Here is a 14,447-nt window from a genome sequence, read left to right on the forward strand (position 1 = left end):
ATGTCTAAGAGAATTTAGTTGGAAGACCTGCTCTAGGACAGGAGTTATCGCCATAGATAACTACAGTATCTACTCTCAGTAGTAGACTGGGAGGAAAAATTTTAGCAGTCTATTTGTTAAAATTCCTCTGTTTCCCATTGTTTCTGAATAACCCAGAAAACACAGGTTTACCAAACATTTACACCTTTTCATCTTCCCGTACATTGCTTTTCTTCTCTTGGAAATCCCAGACCCCAATCCCCTTCTTAGTCCAGGGCAACATTTACGGTTTACTTTGCCTGACTTTGGAATTTTATATTTTTGTGGATTCCCCAAACTTAGGAAATTAAATGTTATCTTCCCCAGTTAATCTGTCTTATGTCAATTTAATTCTTAGGCCTGCTAGAAGAACCTTGAAGGGTAGAATTGTTTTTTTCTTCCCACATGTGCAACCATCATCACCATCCATCTCCAGAACTTTTAATCTTCCCAGACTAAAACTCTGTACCCATAAAACACTCACACCCAAATATTCTGACACCAACCAGCACTCTGGTCCCAATTCCAGTGTGTGGGCTTTTTCCTCACACCACACAATTCTGATACCAACTGCATGTCTTATAATTCAATACTGACACTATATGGCATCAGATCACAGACTGAGCTCTGGGCTTAGCCTTATAATACCCATTCCCCACTTCAAATGCCAAGTGCTGCAAATCCATGTTGTCACCTCGGCTCGAAACCAAATGATTCCCTTGACCCCTCCTCAGTTTGATTAATTTGCTGTAGTAGCTCACAGAACTCAGCGAAACATTCACTTACCAGATTACCAATTTATTATAAAAGGATATAATTTAGGAATAGTCAGATGAAAGAGATACATAAAACAAGACACATGGGAAGCTTGTGGAGCTTCCATGCCCCCTCCAGGCTCACTGTGTTCCCCAAACTGCCACATGTTCACCCACCCAGAACTTCTCTCAGCCCACTCCTCTTTGGGTTTTCATGGAGATTTCATTATATAAGCACACCTGATTAAATCACTGGCCATTGGTAAGTGATTTAATCTCCAGCCTCACACTCTCCTCCTAGAGGCTGTGGGGGTGGGGGTAGAGCTAAAAGTTCCTACCCTCCAATCACATGATTGGTTCTCCTGAAAATCAGCTCCCATCTTTAGTTGCTTTCTGATAGTCTCTTCATTAACATGACAAAAGACACCTTGATCACACTCTCATGGCTTAGGAAATGCCAAGTGTTTAGGACCTCTGTGCTCCTACAGAGAAGACCAAATGCATATTTTTTATGTAAATCACAGTATCACAGTTTATAGAAAGAACCCTTCTTTCCCCCAACCCCTGGCAAACACTATCCTACTTTCTTTCTCTATGAATTGTATCTGACTACTCTAGGTACTTCATTTAAGTGGAATCATGTAGTATTTGTCCTTTTGTGATTGGCTTATTTCATTTAGCCTAATGTCCTCAAGGTTCATCCATATTGTTGCATGGGTAAGAATTTCTTTCCGTTTTAAGGCTCAATTATATTCTATTGTATGTATATACCACATTTTGTTTATTAATTTACTCATCAATGGGCATGTATGTTGCTTCTACCTTTTGACTATGATGAATGATACTTCTATGAACATGGGTATAAAAGCCTTGAATTTTTAGGGCGCCTGGGTGGCTCAGTGGGTTAAGCCGCTGCCTTCGGCTCGGGTCATGATCTCAGGGTCCTGGGATGGAGTCCCGCATCGGGCTCTCTGCTCGGCGGGGAGCCTGCTTCTCTCTCTCTCTCTCTCTCTCTCTGCCAGCCTCTCTACCTACTTGTGATCTCTCTCTGTCAAATAAATAAATAAATAATCTTATAAAAAACAAAAAAAAGCCTTGAATTTTTAAAGGAGGCTTTTATTCACACTTTGTAAGCTTCAGAAAAGTTTAGTTGTCTATATCAAAGACAGATTTTTATTTTTTAAGGTTCAGAATCTCTTGGCAGGATGAGTCAACAAGGCAGAAAAGGAAGATCAGAGATCTAGGAGAATCAGAAGCAGCAATTCTCTGGAATCCAAATAATGACTTTGCTTTCCTCTTTTGATGAGGAAAGGATGCTAATCACCTCCAATGTTAAAGAATGAGCACCAGTTGGGAAGAGGGCAGAAAAAATGCTTTGGGATTTGCTATATAAGAATTCATTATTGACGTTAGCAAGAACCATTTTATTCTATTAATTATAGAGACAGATGCCAGATTGCAAAGGTTGAAAGAGGTTTGGTGGGGATTTGGAAACAGTGAGAAGTAGTGAACTTCTCTTTTGAGAAGTTCAAGGTGCACAAGGAAGAGAAAGTCAGGTACTGGCCATACAGGTGACTCGTAGTGAGAGGTAATTAATGTCATTTGAGGTTCTAAACATCATCTTGTTTAATCATCAAAGCAATCCTCTTATGATAGTTTCTGTTTCATTCATTTTCAAATGAAGAATCTGAGTATCAAAGGGTTAAGTAACTTGTCAGGTAAATAAGATTAGAACCCAAGACCCTCTGACTCCAGGTATTGTGACATAGGCCTGGAGGAGCCAAACAAAGGTCCCTTGTTTCAGGATGCAGAGATGAAAGATGATTATAGACTGGAGGGAGCAAGCCCTCTGTTGTGTCCATTTCATGCACACCCTCTGACTACCTCCTATATTCACTCATCTGGTCTGATATCCTGACTCTTGACACTCCTTCAACCTCCCAGAACAGAAATACAACTCTCCCACCTTTTCCTTGTGTCTCCCTCCATCCCTCTTCTTTCTTCCCAGGATATATTGCAGTCAGCCTTCCTAAACACTTCCCAGCTGGCCCCTTCTCTCCTACCTCCCTCGTTTAGTCTCACTTGCTTGACAAACCCATGCCGTGAGTGGCTAGACAAAAATGTATACCTACTCATGACAGCAAGTCCCACGTGGACCATTACAAGTGAAGAGCAATCATGCCACTTCTTTCCTCCATTCAATCTCCTACTGGTTTGGGTGACTCACACACATCTCTTCCCCATGCTTATTTTTGGCTGAAGACCTTTCTTCCTATTCCACCAAGATTAAATTTAACAACGTAGATAACATTTATGACTTTGATATTACTTCCTGTAGAGTACTGAGATAAAGTTGAATCACAGTGGGTTTAAGAGAGGACAGAAGAAGAGGAATTGGAGACAGTAGGTATAGACAAATCTTCCCTGGAGGTTTGTGACAAAGCCCAAGGAGCAAAGGTTGGAAAGGGAAAGGGGACAAGGTAATTCACCTAAGTGCTCTCAGTATGGTAGTGCATAAAATCCTTGTTGCCAATACTTCCAACCCACAGACTCCTCACTCTTGGGCCTGTTCCAGTCTTCCCAAAGGAGACCGTGGAATGAGGAGGTAAGAATTGGAAGAAAGATCTCCAGAAATAAGGGATTTCCTTCCCAACTATAAGCAATACTCCAGTTCCACTCATTCCTCCACAAAAGGAAGGCTTTACAGAGGGATCCTGGATTATCCTGGAGACATCATTCTGCTGTTAAATAAACCAGAGGCTGAAGGAATCTCTACTGCCCTTCACCTCTGTGTTCTTTATCTTGTTTGGGGCATGATCTATCTGGGCTGGTTCAAACTCAAAGCCAGGTGTGGCTTGGGTTTGTTTGGTTTTAGTGGGTGGGTAATTAAAATGAGGTTTAGTATTTAGCAGTGAATATACTATTCTACTCTGAAGGATGAATCAGGACGCAGAATTGACCATGACATTGAAAGCAGTTCCAACTTATTCTGATATTCCCCAGTGCTTTGGGGAGGAGCATTTGGATGAGGAAAGGCATACTTTGCATGGTAGATCCTTTTCAACCATCACTTCAGGGATCATAGAGAAGCCTATGAGTGAAGGTGGCAAGAAATTGGGACAGAAGTAGTTGGGAAAATGAGAAGAGGTCTTAGTGTCAGGTTAAGATAATGGGACTTTATTTTAAGGTAAGATAAGAGCATAAAACCATTTTAAGGAGGGAAGTGCCGCAATCGGAGCTTAGTTATAAAGATTGCTCTTAAGATATGCCTTGGGAGTGGTAAAGGACAAAGTGAGATGATCAGATTTTCCTTTTAGAAAGAATGACTTGTCTGAAAGTCTAAAAGGAGCTAAAGGAGGCCTAGAGGTATCTAAGGAGGGTACCAATGTAAGGTTTTAAATAGAAGAGTGACAAGATGAAATATGCATTTTAAAAGAATCATACTTTAAAAAAGCTTAAAAAAGGTATAAATGGCTGCCCACCCAGAGGAAACTTGCAATCAGAGTAAGAGCCAAAGTCTCCCCATGTCTTCCATCCGATTCATCTGCCAGGGCTGCAGGCAGCCCATGAAGTTGGATCAGTTTATGGGGACCTTGGATCCTGAGACCACCCAAGAATCTGCAGCTTCCACATTCACCTCAGCTCAACAGGAGCCAGGAGAAACCCCGGAGCATGGCCCTCCTGCCAGGTCAGAGACAGACAGTAAAAAGCTGCAGGATGGTGCCTCCTGTTCTACCCACCATGGCGATGACAAGATGCCAAGGGACAGTTCTAACAAGTTCATCTTGCTTGGAAAGTTTGACTCTGGAAGAACACTCACTAACATCCAGAAGACTATTAGGGACATTTTTGACATCCTCACTGGTGAAAAAGATATGGACCACCCGCTTTGTGAGGACTGTACTGACAAACTTTTAGAGGAGATAGACACCCACCTCATTATTGTAGAATCCGAGAACCAGAGCTACAAATATTGGATGGGGAGGATACATGAGGAGGAGACAAAGACCCTGCAGGAGGAGCTGGAGGGCCTGGAGCTGGAGGAGGCGAGGCTGGTCCAGGAGCTAAAGGAGGTGGAGAAGAACCAAGAAAGAATAGCAGAAGATCTTGAGGCAGCCCGGGCAGAGACCAAGATGCTGGACCAGCAGGACGAGCAGTACTGGAGGGACTACAGTTACTTGCAATGGCAGCAACTGGAACTGCAGGACGAGCTGGAGAGCATGAAGAACCAGCTGAGACATGCCCAGATCCAGTGGGGTCGGCTGAAGAAGACCAGTGTCTTCAGTGCCACCTTTGAGATCAGGCATGATGGTCCTGTGGGCATCATCAACAACTTCAGATTGGGCTGCCTTCCCACCACCCCTGTGAGCTGGAAGGAGATTAACATGGCCTGGGGCCAGACAGCCTTGCTGCTCCTTGCCCTGTCCAATAAGATTGGGCTGGAGTTTCAGAGGTACCGACTCATCCCTTGCGGAAACCGGTCCTATCTGAATTCTTTAACAGATGACCCCGTTCAGCTGCCATTGTTCTGTATTGCAGGACAGAGAACTTGCTCACAGGTCAAATTTGACCAGGCAATGGTGGCTTTTTTGGACTGCATGCAGCAGTTCAAAGAAGAGGCTGAGAAAGCCAAGTGGGGTCTTTGCCTGCCCTACAGGATTCATGTGGAGAGTGGCCTAATGGAAGACTCTGGAAGCAGTGGTGAGTTCTATTCAATCAAGACCCACTTGAACTCAGAGGAGCAATGGACAAAGGCACTCAAGCTCATGCTTATAAATTTTAAATGTAGTCTCGCTTGGGTCTCTTTAAGATGCCAAGAATAGCTTGTTCTTTTATGAGGGAGAGGGAGGATTTTTTGCTTTAAAATATTTTATTTGAGAAAAATATCAGAAATTATAAAATTGAAAAATATAACGTGCTTATAATTGTAAAGATAAATGGCAACCCAAGCATTAATTGTTCAGAGCACACCAAAAGCCATTACTGTTTTTCCCTGCATGTCTTTGCCCTCCCTTCCTTGTGCTTTCCTGTTCCCTCCTTCCCCACCTCAACAAACATCCAAAATGGCAGCAAAGATTGAATTACAAGATGACCAGATTAGATGTGGTACAAAAAAAGGATCAAGAGATGCTGAGGGAAAGCACAAGGGTGGGGCTGAGGGAAGGGGGTGGTGAGGAGAAAGCTGGGGTCTTCATAATGGTATTTGGGCCACTAGTACATGTAGAGGGACTTTCGCAGGGAGGATGGATATTCAAAGATACTATGTTTTTGCAGCCGTGTGTAATGTAAACCCCTCCTTCATCCCTGAAGAGCTTTCAGTAAAATTCTATACTTTCTTCAGTGATTTAAAAGTGAGAAGTGTGTCGTATTGGGTTGTGCCCTTATGTTGGGACTGACCTGGTGGGGGTGTGGCCAAAGAGGACTGGTAACATCTTGGCTGATAGGCCAATCCAGTCATCAATGAGTTGAGAGTCATCAGGTGAACCCTTACAGAGACCTGAAGATTTAAAAGAAGTCAGCAGGGGTGGGGGTATCTAGGTGGCTCGGTTGGTTAAATGTCTGCCTTTGGTTCAGGTGATGATTTCAGGGTCCTGGGATTGAGCCCGGTGTTGGACTCCCTGTTGAGCAGAGAGTCTACGTCTCCCTCTGCCGCCCCCCCCACTCATGCTCTTGCAAGTTTGCTTTCTTGCTTTCAAATAAAATCTTCAAAAAAAAAAATGTGTTAGCCAGAGAACTTTTTAAAAATGCAAATTGTAGGGGTCCCTGGGTGGCTCAGTGGGTTAAAGCCTCTGCTTTGGCTCAGGTCATGATCCCAGGGTCCTGGGATTGAGCCCTGAATCAGGTTCTCTGCTCAGCACGGAGCCTACTTTGTCCTCTTAAAAAAAAAAAATTGTATCATTTTTCATCTGCTGCTTCATTGTTCTCAGGGTAAAATTCAGGCCTGGGTCCCTCCTTGTCTCTCCAGGCTCACCTAAAATTCTTCCAGCAATTCTTCCAGCACCTTCTTATTCCAACATGTGCTAAGTCCAAACGTCCTCTGCCCTTTGCCCAGCTGGACCAGCAGGACGACCAGGGTCTTATGTGTCAGGGGTCTTCTAACCAAACTTCCCGAGAGGTACTTTATCTTTCAGTCTAGTTAGTGCCTAGAACAGCACCTGCCCCATACATAGTAAGCATCTATAAATAGAAGTCGTTGTGGAAAATGAGAAAAGGAAGGTGATTGATTTGTCACAGAGTACGGCACCAGGAGATTGACTAAATAAAGGTCCAAGCCTGTGATGGGATACCACGGAGGCACCAAGATGCTATAGAGGAATATTTAGTTATGTAACGTTTAGTGGCAGTGCTTGTATTAAGTAAAAATGTTAAGAAGAATCTGAAGACAGTGGAGAAAAATGTGTGCTTATGGTATGTGAGAGGAGAGCTCCCAGCAGCGCGGACACTGGGCCTGTGGCCAAGGATGACAAGCGCAAGGCATGCCTGGATGGCCTGCCCTCACGTTCATGGCCAGTGGAGGTCGAGGTTTCCACTGGTGTCCAGAGTGTCCGCGAGTTTCGCTTATACCTTCTTTGTCCCATTGCTCTAATGAGAAGCTGCTGAGAAGGTGGTCTGGGACATCTGATTAGAATTCACTAGAGAGTGAGATCATTTGGGTCCTGGAGATTTACCACCCACAGGACAGTTGACGCTTAGAGTTCTGGGGCTTTGTAGAAAAGTCAAAGAGATCTGATGCCACTTGAAAGAAAAAACCCTTCACCAGAGTTTTCTTCATGTGCTTCGGTGAAGGCTGGTTGAATCTCTGATAGAATCATGGTGGCTTCCAGTGACCAGTTCTATCTGTGGCTATATAGGAGAGCTTGGGCCAGCTTCTAGACAGTGGTGTTGGAGCCGATCTCACTACAGGGATCTCGACAGGGGTTGGAATCCATTAATACAGCTAGAAGCCATGGCTAGTCTATAGATTTGAACAGTAGAGGGGATAGGGTTCTCCTCAGAATGAGTGATCCTAGGACAGACATTTTAACTCAGAAGAGATGAACATGCAAATTTCCTTAGCTAGAGCCAAGACAGTAACAAAGTGTGGCCTGGAACATGCCCTTCCTAAAGGGGTCAAGGGCTTTATAGCTCCAACCAGTTACAACCTAGAATCCTAGATCCCTGCATCAAGACTTCCAACTTTTCAGGAGAACCTAGATATCTGGATTTTAATAAGAAATCCTTTAGTTTCTAAGTCATGGTGTCTAATTAAAATATTTGAAAACACTTTGGGTCAAATGAAACAGTTTTGGGGCCATGTGTGGCGTAAGGCCATTAATTTCTGGCTTATTTCACATGGTTAGCCTGAGAAGTAAGGAGATAAAATTTATGAAAGACCTTTGTCAGTGAAAAAAATCCTATAAGAACAATTTTTTTTTTTTTTTCTTGAGAAGGTTAATTGGAATAACAAGCGACCTGTTTCTTCAAGGTGGAGAACTGGGGTATTGCATCTTTGTAATGCTCGAGTTTTAGTCAACAACTTACAGTAAGGAAGGTAAAACACAGCTTCCAGATCTTTAAACATTTGTCTTAAAGAAGAGGTTATTATCAGGCATTAGAGAGAGGGGGGTGAGGGGAGGGGAAGAGGGAGAGGGAGAGAGAATCCCAAGCAGCCTCCATGGCCAGTGCAGAGTTCAGTGCCGGGCTCCATGCCAAGCTCGACACAGGGCTTGATCTCACAACCCTGAGATCATGACCTGGGCCGAAATCAAGAGTTAGATGCTTAACTGACTGAACCACTCAGGCAGCCCTATCATATTTCTGATGATCATTCTATATGTGCAGATTTGCAAGTCTTCTATTTTATCACTCCATTTCAATCATCATTTTATACCTACCTAACCTCGATATCATAACCATACTAATACACTTATCAGTTATATGTTGGCTTCACCTAAAAAACTCAGGGAAAGAAACTACCTATTGTCTCAAAAATGTCTTTCAACAATGAGTTCTGTCCATTTTAAGTTACCTCTTGAGGGAAGGACTGACATGGAAGGGATAGAGATGGATGTAAGACTTTTCTGAGTGTATTTTTCATAAGGTTTTAACTTTGGAATAATGCAATTATTTCATATATTCAAAAAAGGTAAAAATACTTCAAAGAGAAATAAAAACCAAGTGTAAAACTAATCATATAATCCTAAGATGTCAGGGGCACCTGGGTGGCTCAGTGGGTTAAGCCTCTGCCTTCAGCTCAGGTCATAATCTCAGGGTCTTGGGATCAAGCCCCGCATCGGGTTCTCTGCGCAGCAGGCAGCTTGCTTCCCCCTCTCTCTGCCTGCCTCTCTGCCTACTTGTGATCTCTCTCTCTCTCTCTGTCAAATAAATAAAATCTTAAAAAAATAAGCCTAATATGTTAACTTTTAGCATCACAGAGAAAAGGATTAAGTACTTTTGTTAACAGTAATGTGCATATTTTTAGCTATACTCTAAAGACTAAAAAGTACTACAGTGAGGTCATGATCTCAGGGTCTTGAAATTGAGCTCTTCCTCAAGCCCTGCCTTTGGGCTCCAAGCTCAGCAAGGAATCTGCCAGACACTTTCTCCTTCTCTCTCTGCCCTGCCACCCCACTCTCTCATGTTCTTTAAAATAAATAAATACATCTTTTTAAAAAAAATACTACAGTTAAATATTAAGCATTACCTTGTAGTTTTATTGGTAGTAGTAACATGATTTATAATCTTTAAAATTATTATATATATAGTAAGATAAATCTATCAATATTTGAACTGGAAATATTAGTATGAATTATTGAGTGCATGTTGTGTGTTTGTTTTCTTAGCTCTGTTTACTAAAAGGGTCTGGAAGCAACAACAAGCCGGTCACCATAAGTGCCCCGTGACCAGATCTTGGTTTCTAAGTCCCATTCCCCCACGAAAAGGACATTTTTCAGAGAAAAGATGGAGAGTGGAGTTCATCATTTCTCATGTTGAATTTTAGCCATATCAGTGACCTCAGATCAGGATAAGCGAGTGTTTTTCTCCTTCCGTTTCTGGTATCCCTAGGAATTCAGATTCTTTTTTGGGAGGCACTGCAGTTCATTACCAGATGATAAGGGAATATTGTTTAGAGGAAAATGCCACCTCATAAATGTAGAAAGAGCAATAGAATAGAAATAACCATTTTGCAATCCGTGAGGAAATAGTTGACTCAGGAAAGGATAATCAGAGACGCTGAAGAAGGGTCCTGGGGAGGAAGAGATTTGTGGAGTGCCCAGGGTTACCCCACAGACTGAGCAGCTCATTGACATAAGTTTATAACAAGAGAAGTGTGGCGCCACGCTTTACTTTGGTTTTCAAACTGAACATCACTGATCAGGAGATGATCTGATATTACGTGTCTCCTGACAGGATATATTAACCTAACAGCAACACCTGTGAAGTCTTGTTATTTGAAAAGTTAAATGTAAATTTTACTGAGCCCCTAGACCTATTTTCCAATTTACTGGAACAAACTCAGTGCCATTACAAAGAAATAAACAGATTAATCTAGAATGTGAGATTTCCTACAAGATGATTGGACAAGGTTTCAAAAAGTCACTATTAAAAAGTAGGAGGAGTGTATTAGATTAACAGATACAAATAAGATGTAACAACCAAATAAAACATGAACTCGGGGGAAGAAGCCTCGTCAGCTGAGCAGGCCTGCCACTGACGGCCAGGCGGCGGATTCTCCTGACGAACATAAACAACTTCACAGAACAAAAATCAGGGCACTCTGTGACCAAGACGGAGCAAGACAAAAACCAGACCACTCTGTAATTCTAAGGACGGAGAAAAACAAGAACATTGTCCAAACCACAAAGATGGCCAAACATCTCCCTTCCTTGCCTTGTTCCTCCTGCTTCTATAAAAAAAATTTAAGAAAATCGCAGAATTGCCTTTGCTTTTTGTCAGCCCTCAGTCCAGAGCAAAACCACCAGGCCCTGACCCCTTCCTTACCAAAGAGAATTTCCAGCCTTTCACAGGGCTCTTCCCCACCCCACTGCCCTTGCAAAGAGCCAGTCAATCCAGCTTTGTTCAAAGCATGTTCCCACAGAATCTGGAAGCAGAGCATCAACAACTCAGACTAGATCTTGGTTTGGAAAAAAGAGAAGACAACTGTAAGACATTCTGAGGAAGAATTATGGAAATACAAATATAGTCTGATATTAGGTAGTATGTAGAAATCATGAGTTTTCTTGGGTGTGATAATGATGTTGTCATTATGTTGGAGAATATAATTTTTATGTATATATTTAGGCTTAGGATGTGTGTTCAGTAGATTTTGAAGTGATTCAGTAAATTAAGAAAATGTAGTCATAAAATCATTGTGGTAAAATGTTGAGACTTGGTCGTGAGTAGGTATGTATTTATCATACAATTTCTTCAACTTATTTTTTCAGTGTGCACTTTTGAGATAATTGATGTGTAACATTGTATCAGTTTAAAGTATACAACCTAATGGTTTAATGTATTTGTATCTATTGCAAAATGATGGCCACAATAAGTGTAGTTAACCTCTATTGCCACACATAGTTAAGCATTTTCTTGGGATGAGAACTTTTACTTTTAGTAACTTTTATTAAAGATTTTATTTATTTGACAGAGAGAGACACGCAAGAGAGGGAACACAAGCAGGGGGAGTGGGAGAGGGAGGCGGAGGCTCCCTGTCGAGCAGGAAGCACAAGGCGGGGCTTGACCCAGGACCCTGAGATCATGACCTGAGCCGAAAGCAGTCGCTTAACCTACTGAGCCACCCTGGTGCCCCATTCTTTAACTTTTAAAAATAAATTACAAAAAACACATATTTTTAAATGTTTTTTAATCTTGAAAAATGTCAGATTTAGAAGTTGAAAAAAATTCCCACCTCCCCAGCTGTGCTACTTATAAGCTAAATGAATGGAAACTGGATACTCTCTTTAAAGTTTAATTTTCTTTACTATAAAATGAAGATGATAGTATTAGTCTCACCTAATTGTGAGGATTCAGTGATAATATTTAAAGTGCTCAGTAAAGAGCTTGGCATTTTATTACTATTATTATTATCATAATTATGAAGATGTTGTGAACATCTTTGTACTTAAATTTGTGAGTATTTATGACTTACACAACTTTCTACATCATAAGTTTCTGGGCAGGGGATTTCTGGGAGAACAAATATGAATATTTTTTTAGATTTAAAAAAGTTTTTACCAAATATTGTTCCACATGATTCTATCCAGACGCATGCTAACATTTGTGGGGCCCAGAACAGAAGGACAAGAAAAGATGTGCATATCCTATGTGTAAATACTTGAATCAAGCGGCAGACTGTTCAGTAAAATATGTTCCGTCCTCTACCTTGTCAAACACACCTTTGTTATTACCTGGAAGTCCAGTTTCAAATTCGGAACTCTTGGACACTTGAAGTGGTAGCCCGGGGGGTTCTGAGTGGGTCCATAAACCAGCGGCCACCTTCCTTTTCCTCCTGCCCCTGCTCTGACTCCACAGAGTCAAGGCCGACGTTCCAGTGCCTCCATGTGAACACACCAGCTTCAAGCTTCGTATCTAAGCTTTGACGTCACCCTGCAATCAGCCGCCTGCGGGCTGCCCCTGCGGGTCAGAGATGCACACACCAGCAGCACAATCTGCCTTTGGGAACATGGTATAAGGAAGTGAGAGTCCTGTTTAGTTCTTGACATGGGCTCTGGGCCATTTTTGAGAGAAGTGCAGGGCCCTAGATGTCTGGAGAAAGATCTAGAAGAGTGGGGCATGGGCTCCAGGTGAGTCTGCTGTCTTCTGCTATGGAGTATTCCCCACATTCAGGAAGCCTGTAGCAGACCAGGGCCTGAATGGGGTCCTCTGAATTACAAAGAAGCCTCTCTTGTTTCTGTAAAGTTTTTTCCGGCGAGATAAACACAACACCAGGCAAAGTGAGTGCAAGGCAAGATTTATTAAAAACGCTCTCCGGGGTGCCTGGGTGGCTCAGTGGATTGAGCCGCTGCCTTCGGCTCAGGTCATGATCTCAGGGTCCTGGGATCGAGTCCCACATCGGGCTCTCTGCTCAGCAGGGAGTCTGCTTCCTCCTCTATCTCTCTGCCTGCCTCTCTGCCTACTTGTGATCTCTGTCAAATAAATAAATAAAATCTTAAAAAAACAAACAAACAAACAAAACGCTCTCCGGCGAAGTTTCAGGGCTCAGGAGAAGGGGAGCCAGGAAAGTTGCGCCGGGAGGAGGTGGGCACCCTCGGGCGAGGTTCTGCGACTCTGGAAAGCAGAGTGGCGGAAGTCGCGCCCAAGGCAGGGAGGAGGGGGCTTTTAAGGGGTCTTGGGGAAAGCTCAGGGGTCTTTTGGCAAGTTTCCCTTATTTGGATATCCCGCCTGCTCATCGGGATCCCATTGGTCCACAGGAGCCCGGGGCTGGGGTCTCAGATTCATGCTTGGGCCTTTGTTCTCCTGTCCCAGCTCAGGTCTTGTGTTGGGAACTTTCGCCATCTTTGGTAGCCCTTCCTGCCAGCCCAACAGTTTGTGTTGAAGTGGGTTTAACCAGTTTATATTCCCACTGAAGGTGTCTGTTTCATCACAGCATAATTAACACTGGATAATATCAAGCTTTAAAAATATTTACCTATCTACTACATGAAAAACATCTCAGTGTTTCAACTTGAATTTCTATAATCATTGTTAAACATCTTGGTACTTTTGGATTTCCTCTTTTGTGAATAAGACAATCTTAATTTTTAATTTTTTTCTATTAAGTTGCAAGATCTTTCTCTATATTAGAGAAATCAGCAATTTGCCATATGAGTTACACGTATTTTTCTCCTCTGTTTTCCCTTCCATTATAAGTACACGGTTAATTATCTGGAAATTCTTATTTTCATTTTTTATGTGGTCAAGACTGGTAGTCTTTCCCTTTATGACTTCTGGGGTTTGTGTCATGGTGGGAAAGTCGGTCTCCATGCCAACATTATCAAATTATTCACCCACGCTTTGTTTCCTTCATAACAGTTTCGTTGTTTTTACATTAAAATATCTGATCCACCTGGAATCTATTTTACTGTAAGATTTGATTTAGGGCTCGCGCTTCCCTTTCCTTCCAAATGGCACGCTTCTTGTCTCAACCGCATTTATTAAATAATCCATCCTTTGGGGCAGATAGCCTGACTTGCACGTGGTATACACACACCTTAACTCCTTAACAACACCCCCCGGTCTTCAAGGACAAAGACCGCCTTTCTTCTCTCGGACCCGTCTCCACAAATCCTTGGGAAAACGGGAGAACTTGCTGGCAGCTACAAAGAAAGTAGTTATTGCAAAGAAGAAATGAAAGAATGGTTATAAAGTTCTTAGTATAGCATTGCTACATATTAAGGTACCGCAGTATTCTTTTGTTTCAGTTTTTTTAAAAAAAATTATCTAATGTTCTATTAGGACAATGGTATTAACACTATAAAAGAAGGATGATTGTTGCCTTCTTGGTCGAGACTGTTTCTCCTTGCCAGCCTCAGCGCATGAGTCACTCCTTCCCCTCCCCGTCCTCCGTCCTCCCCAAAGCTCACAGCAGCTCGGAAGCCAAATGGCTGCACACACACCTACTCCCAGCTGACCTCAGATTTTTCCTCTTTTTCTAATTCACGTGGCTTACCATCAGGATTGGATATTATGGGGGAA

The 14,447-nt window shown here is 42.5% G+C and overlaps 1 protein-coding gene across 1 annotated transcript; it reads left to right on the forward strand.

Moving 5' to 3' along the window:
• The first annotated feature begins 4,297 nt into the window (after positions 1 to 4,297).
• BECN2 (beclin 2) lies at positions 4,298 to 5,596 on the forward strand. The gene is made up of 2 exons (XM_059414229.1): positions 4,298 to 5,226; positions 5,431 to 5,596. The coding sequence occupies exons 1-2, from the start codon at positions 4,298 to 4,300 to the stop codon at positions 5,594 to 5,596; spliced, it is 1,095 nt and encodes a 364-aa protein (XP_059270212.1).
• The last annotated feature ends 8,851 nt before the right edge of the window (positions 5,597 to 14,447 follow it).

Source organism: Mustela nigripes, chromosome 10 (genome assembly GCF_022355385.1).
Source record: "Mustela nigripes isolate SB6536 chromosome 10, MUSNIG.SB6536, whole genome shotgun sequence".
Classification (NCBI taxonomy): Eukaryota; Metazoa; Chordata; class Mammalia; order Carnivora; family Mustelidae; genus Mustela; species Mustela nigripes.

Excerpts from the sequence above, each read along its gene's own strand:
- BECN2 (XM_059414229.1), top strand. The coding sequence starts at position 4,298 with ATGTCTTCCATCCGATTCATCTGCCAGGGCTGCAGGCAGCCCATGAAG. Across the intron at positions 5,227-5,430 it reads ATTGGGCTGGAGTTTCAGAG|GATTCATGTGGAGAGTGGCC; the intron begins GTACCGACTCAT and ends CCTGCCCTACAG.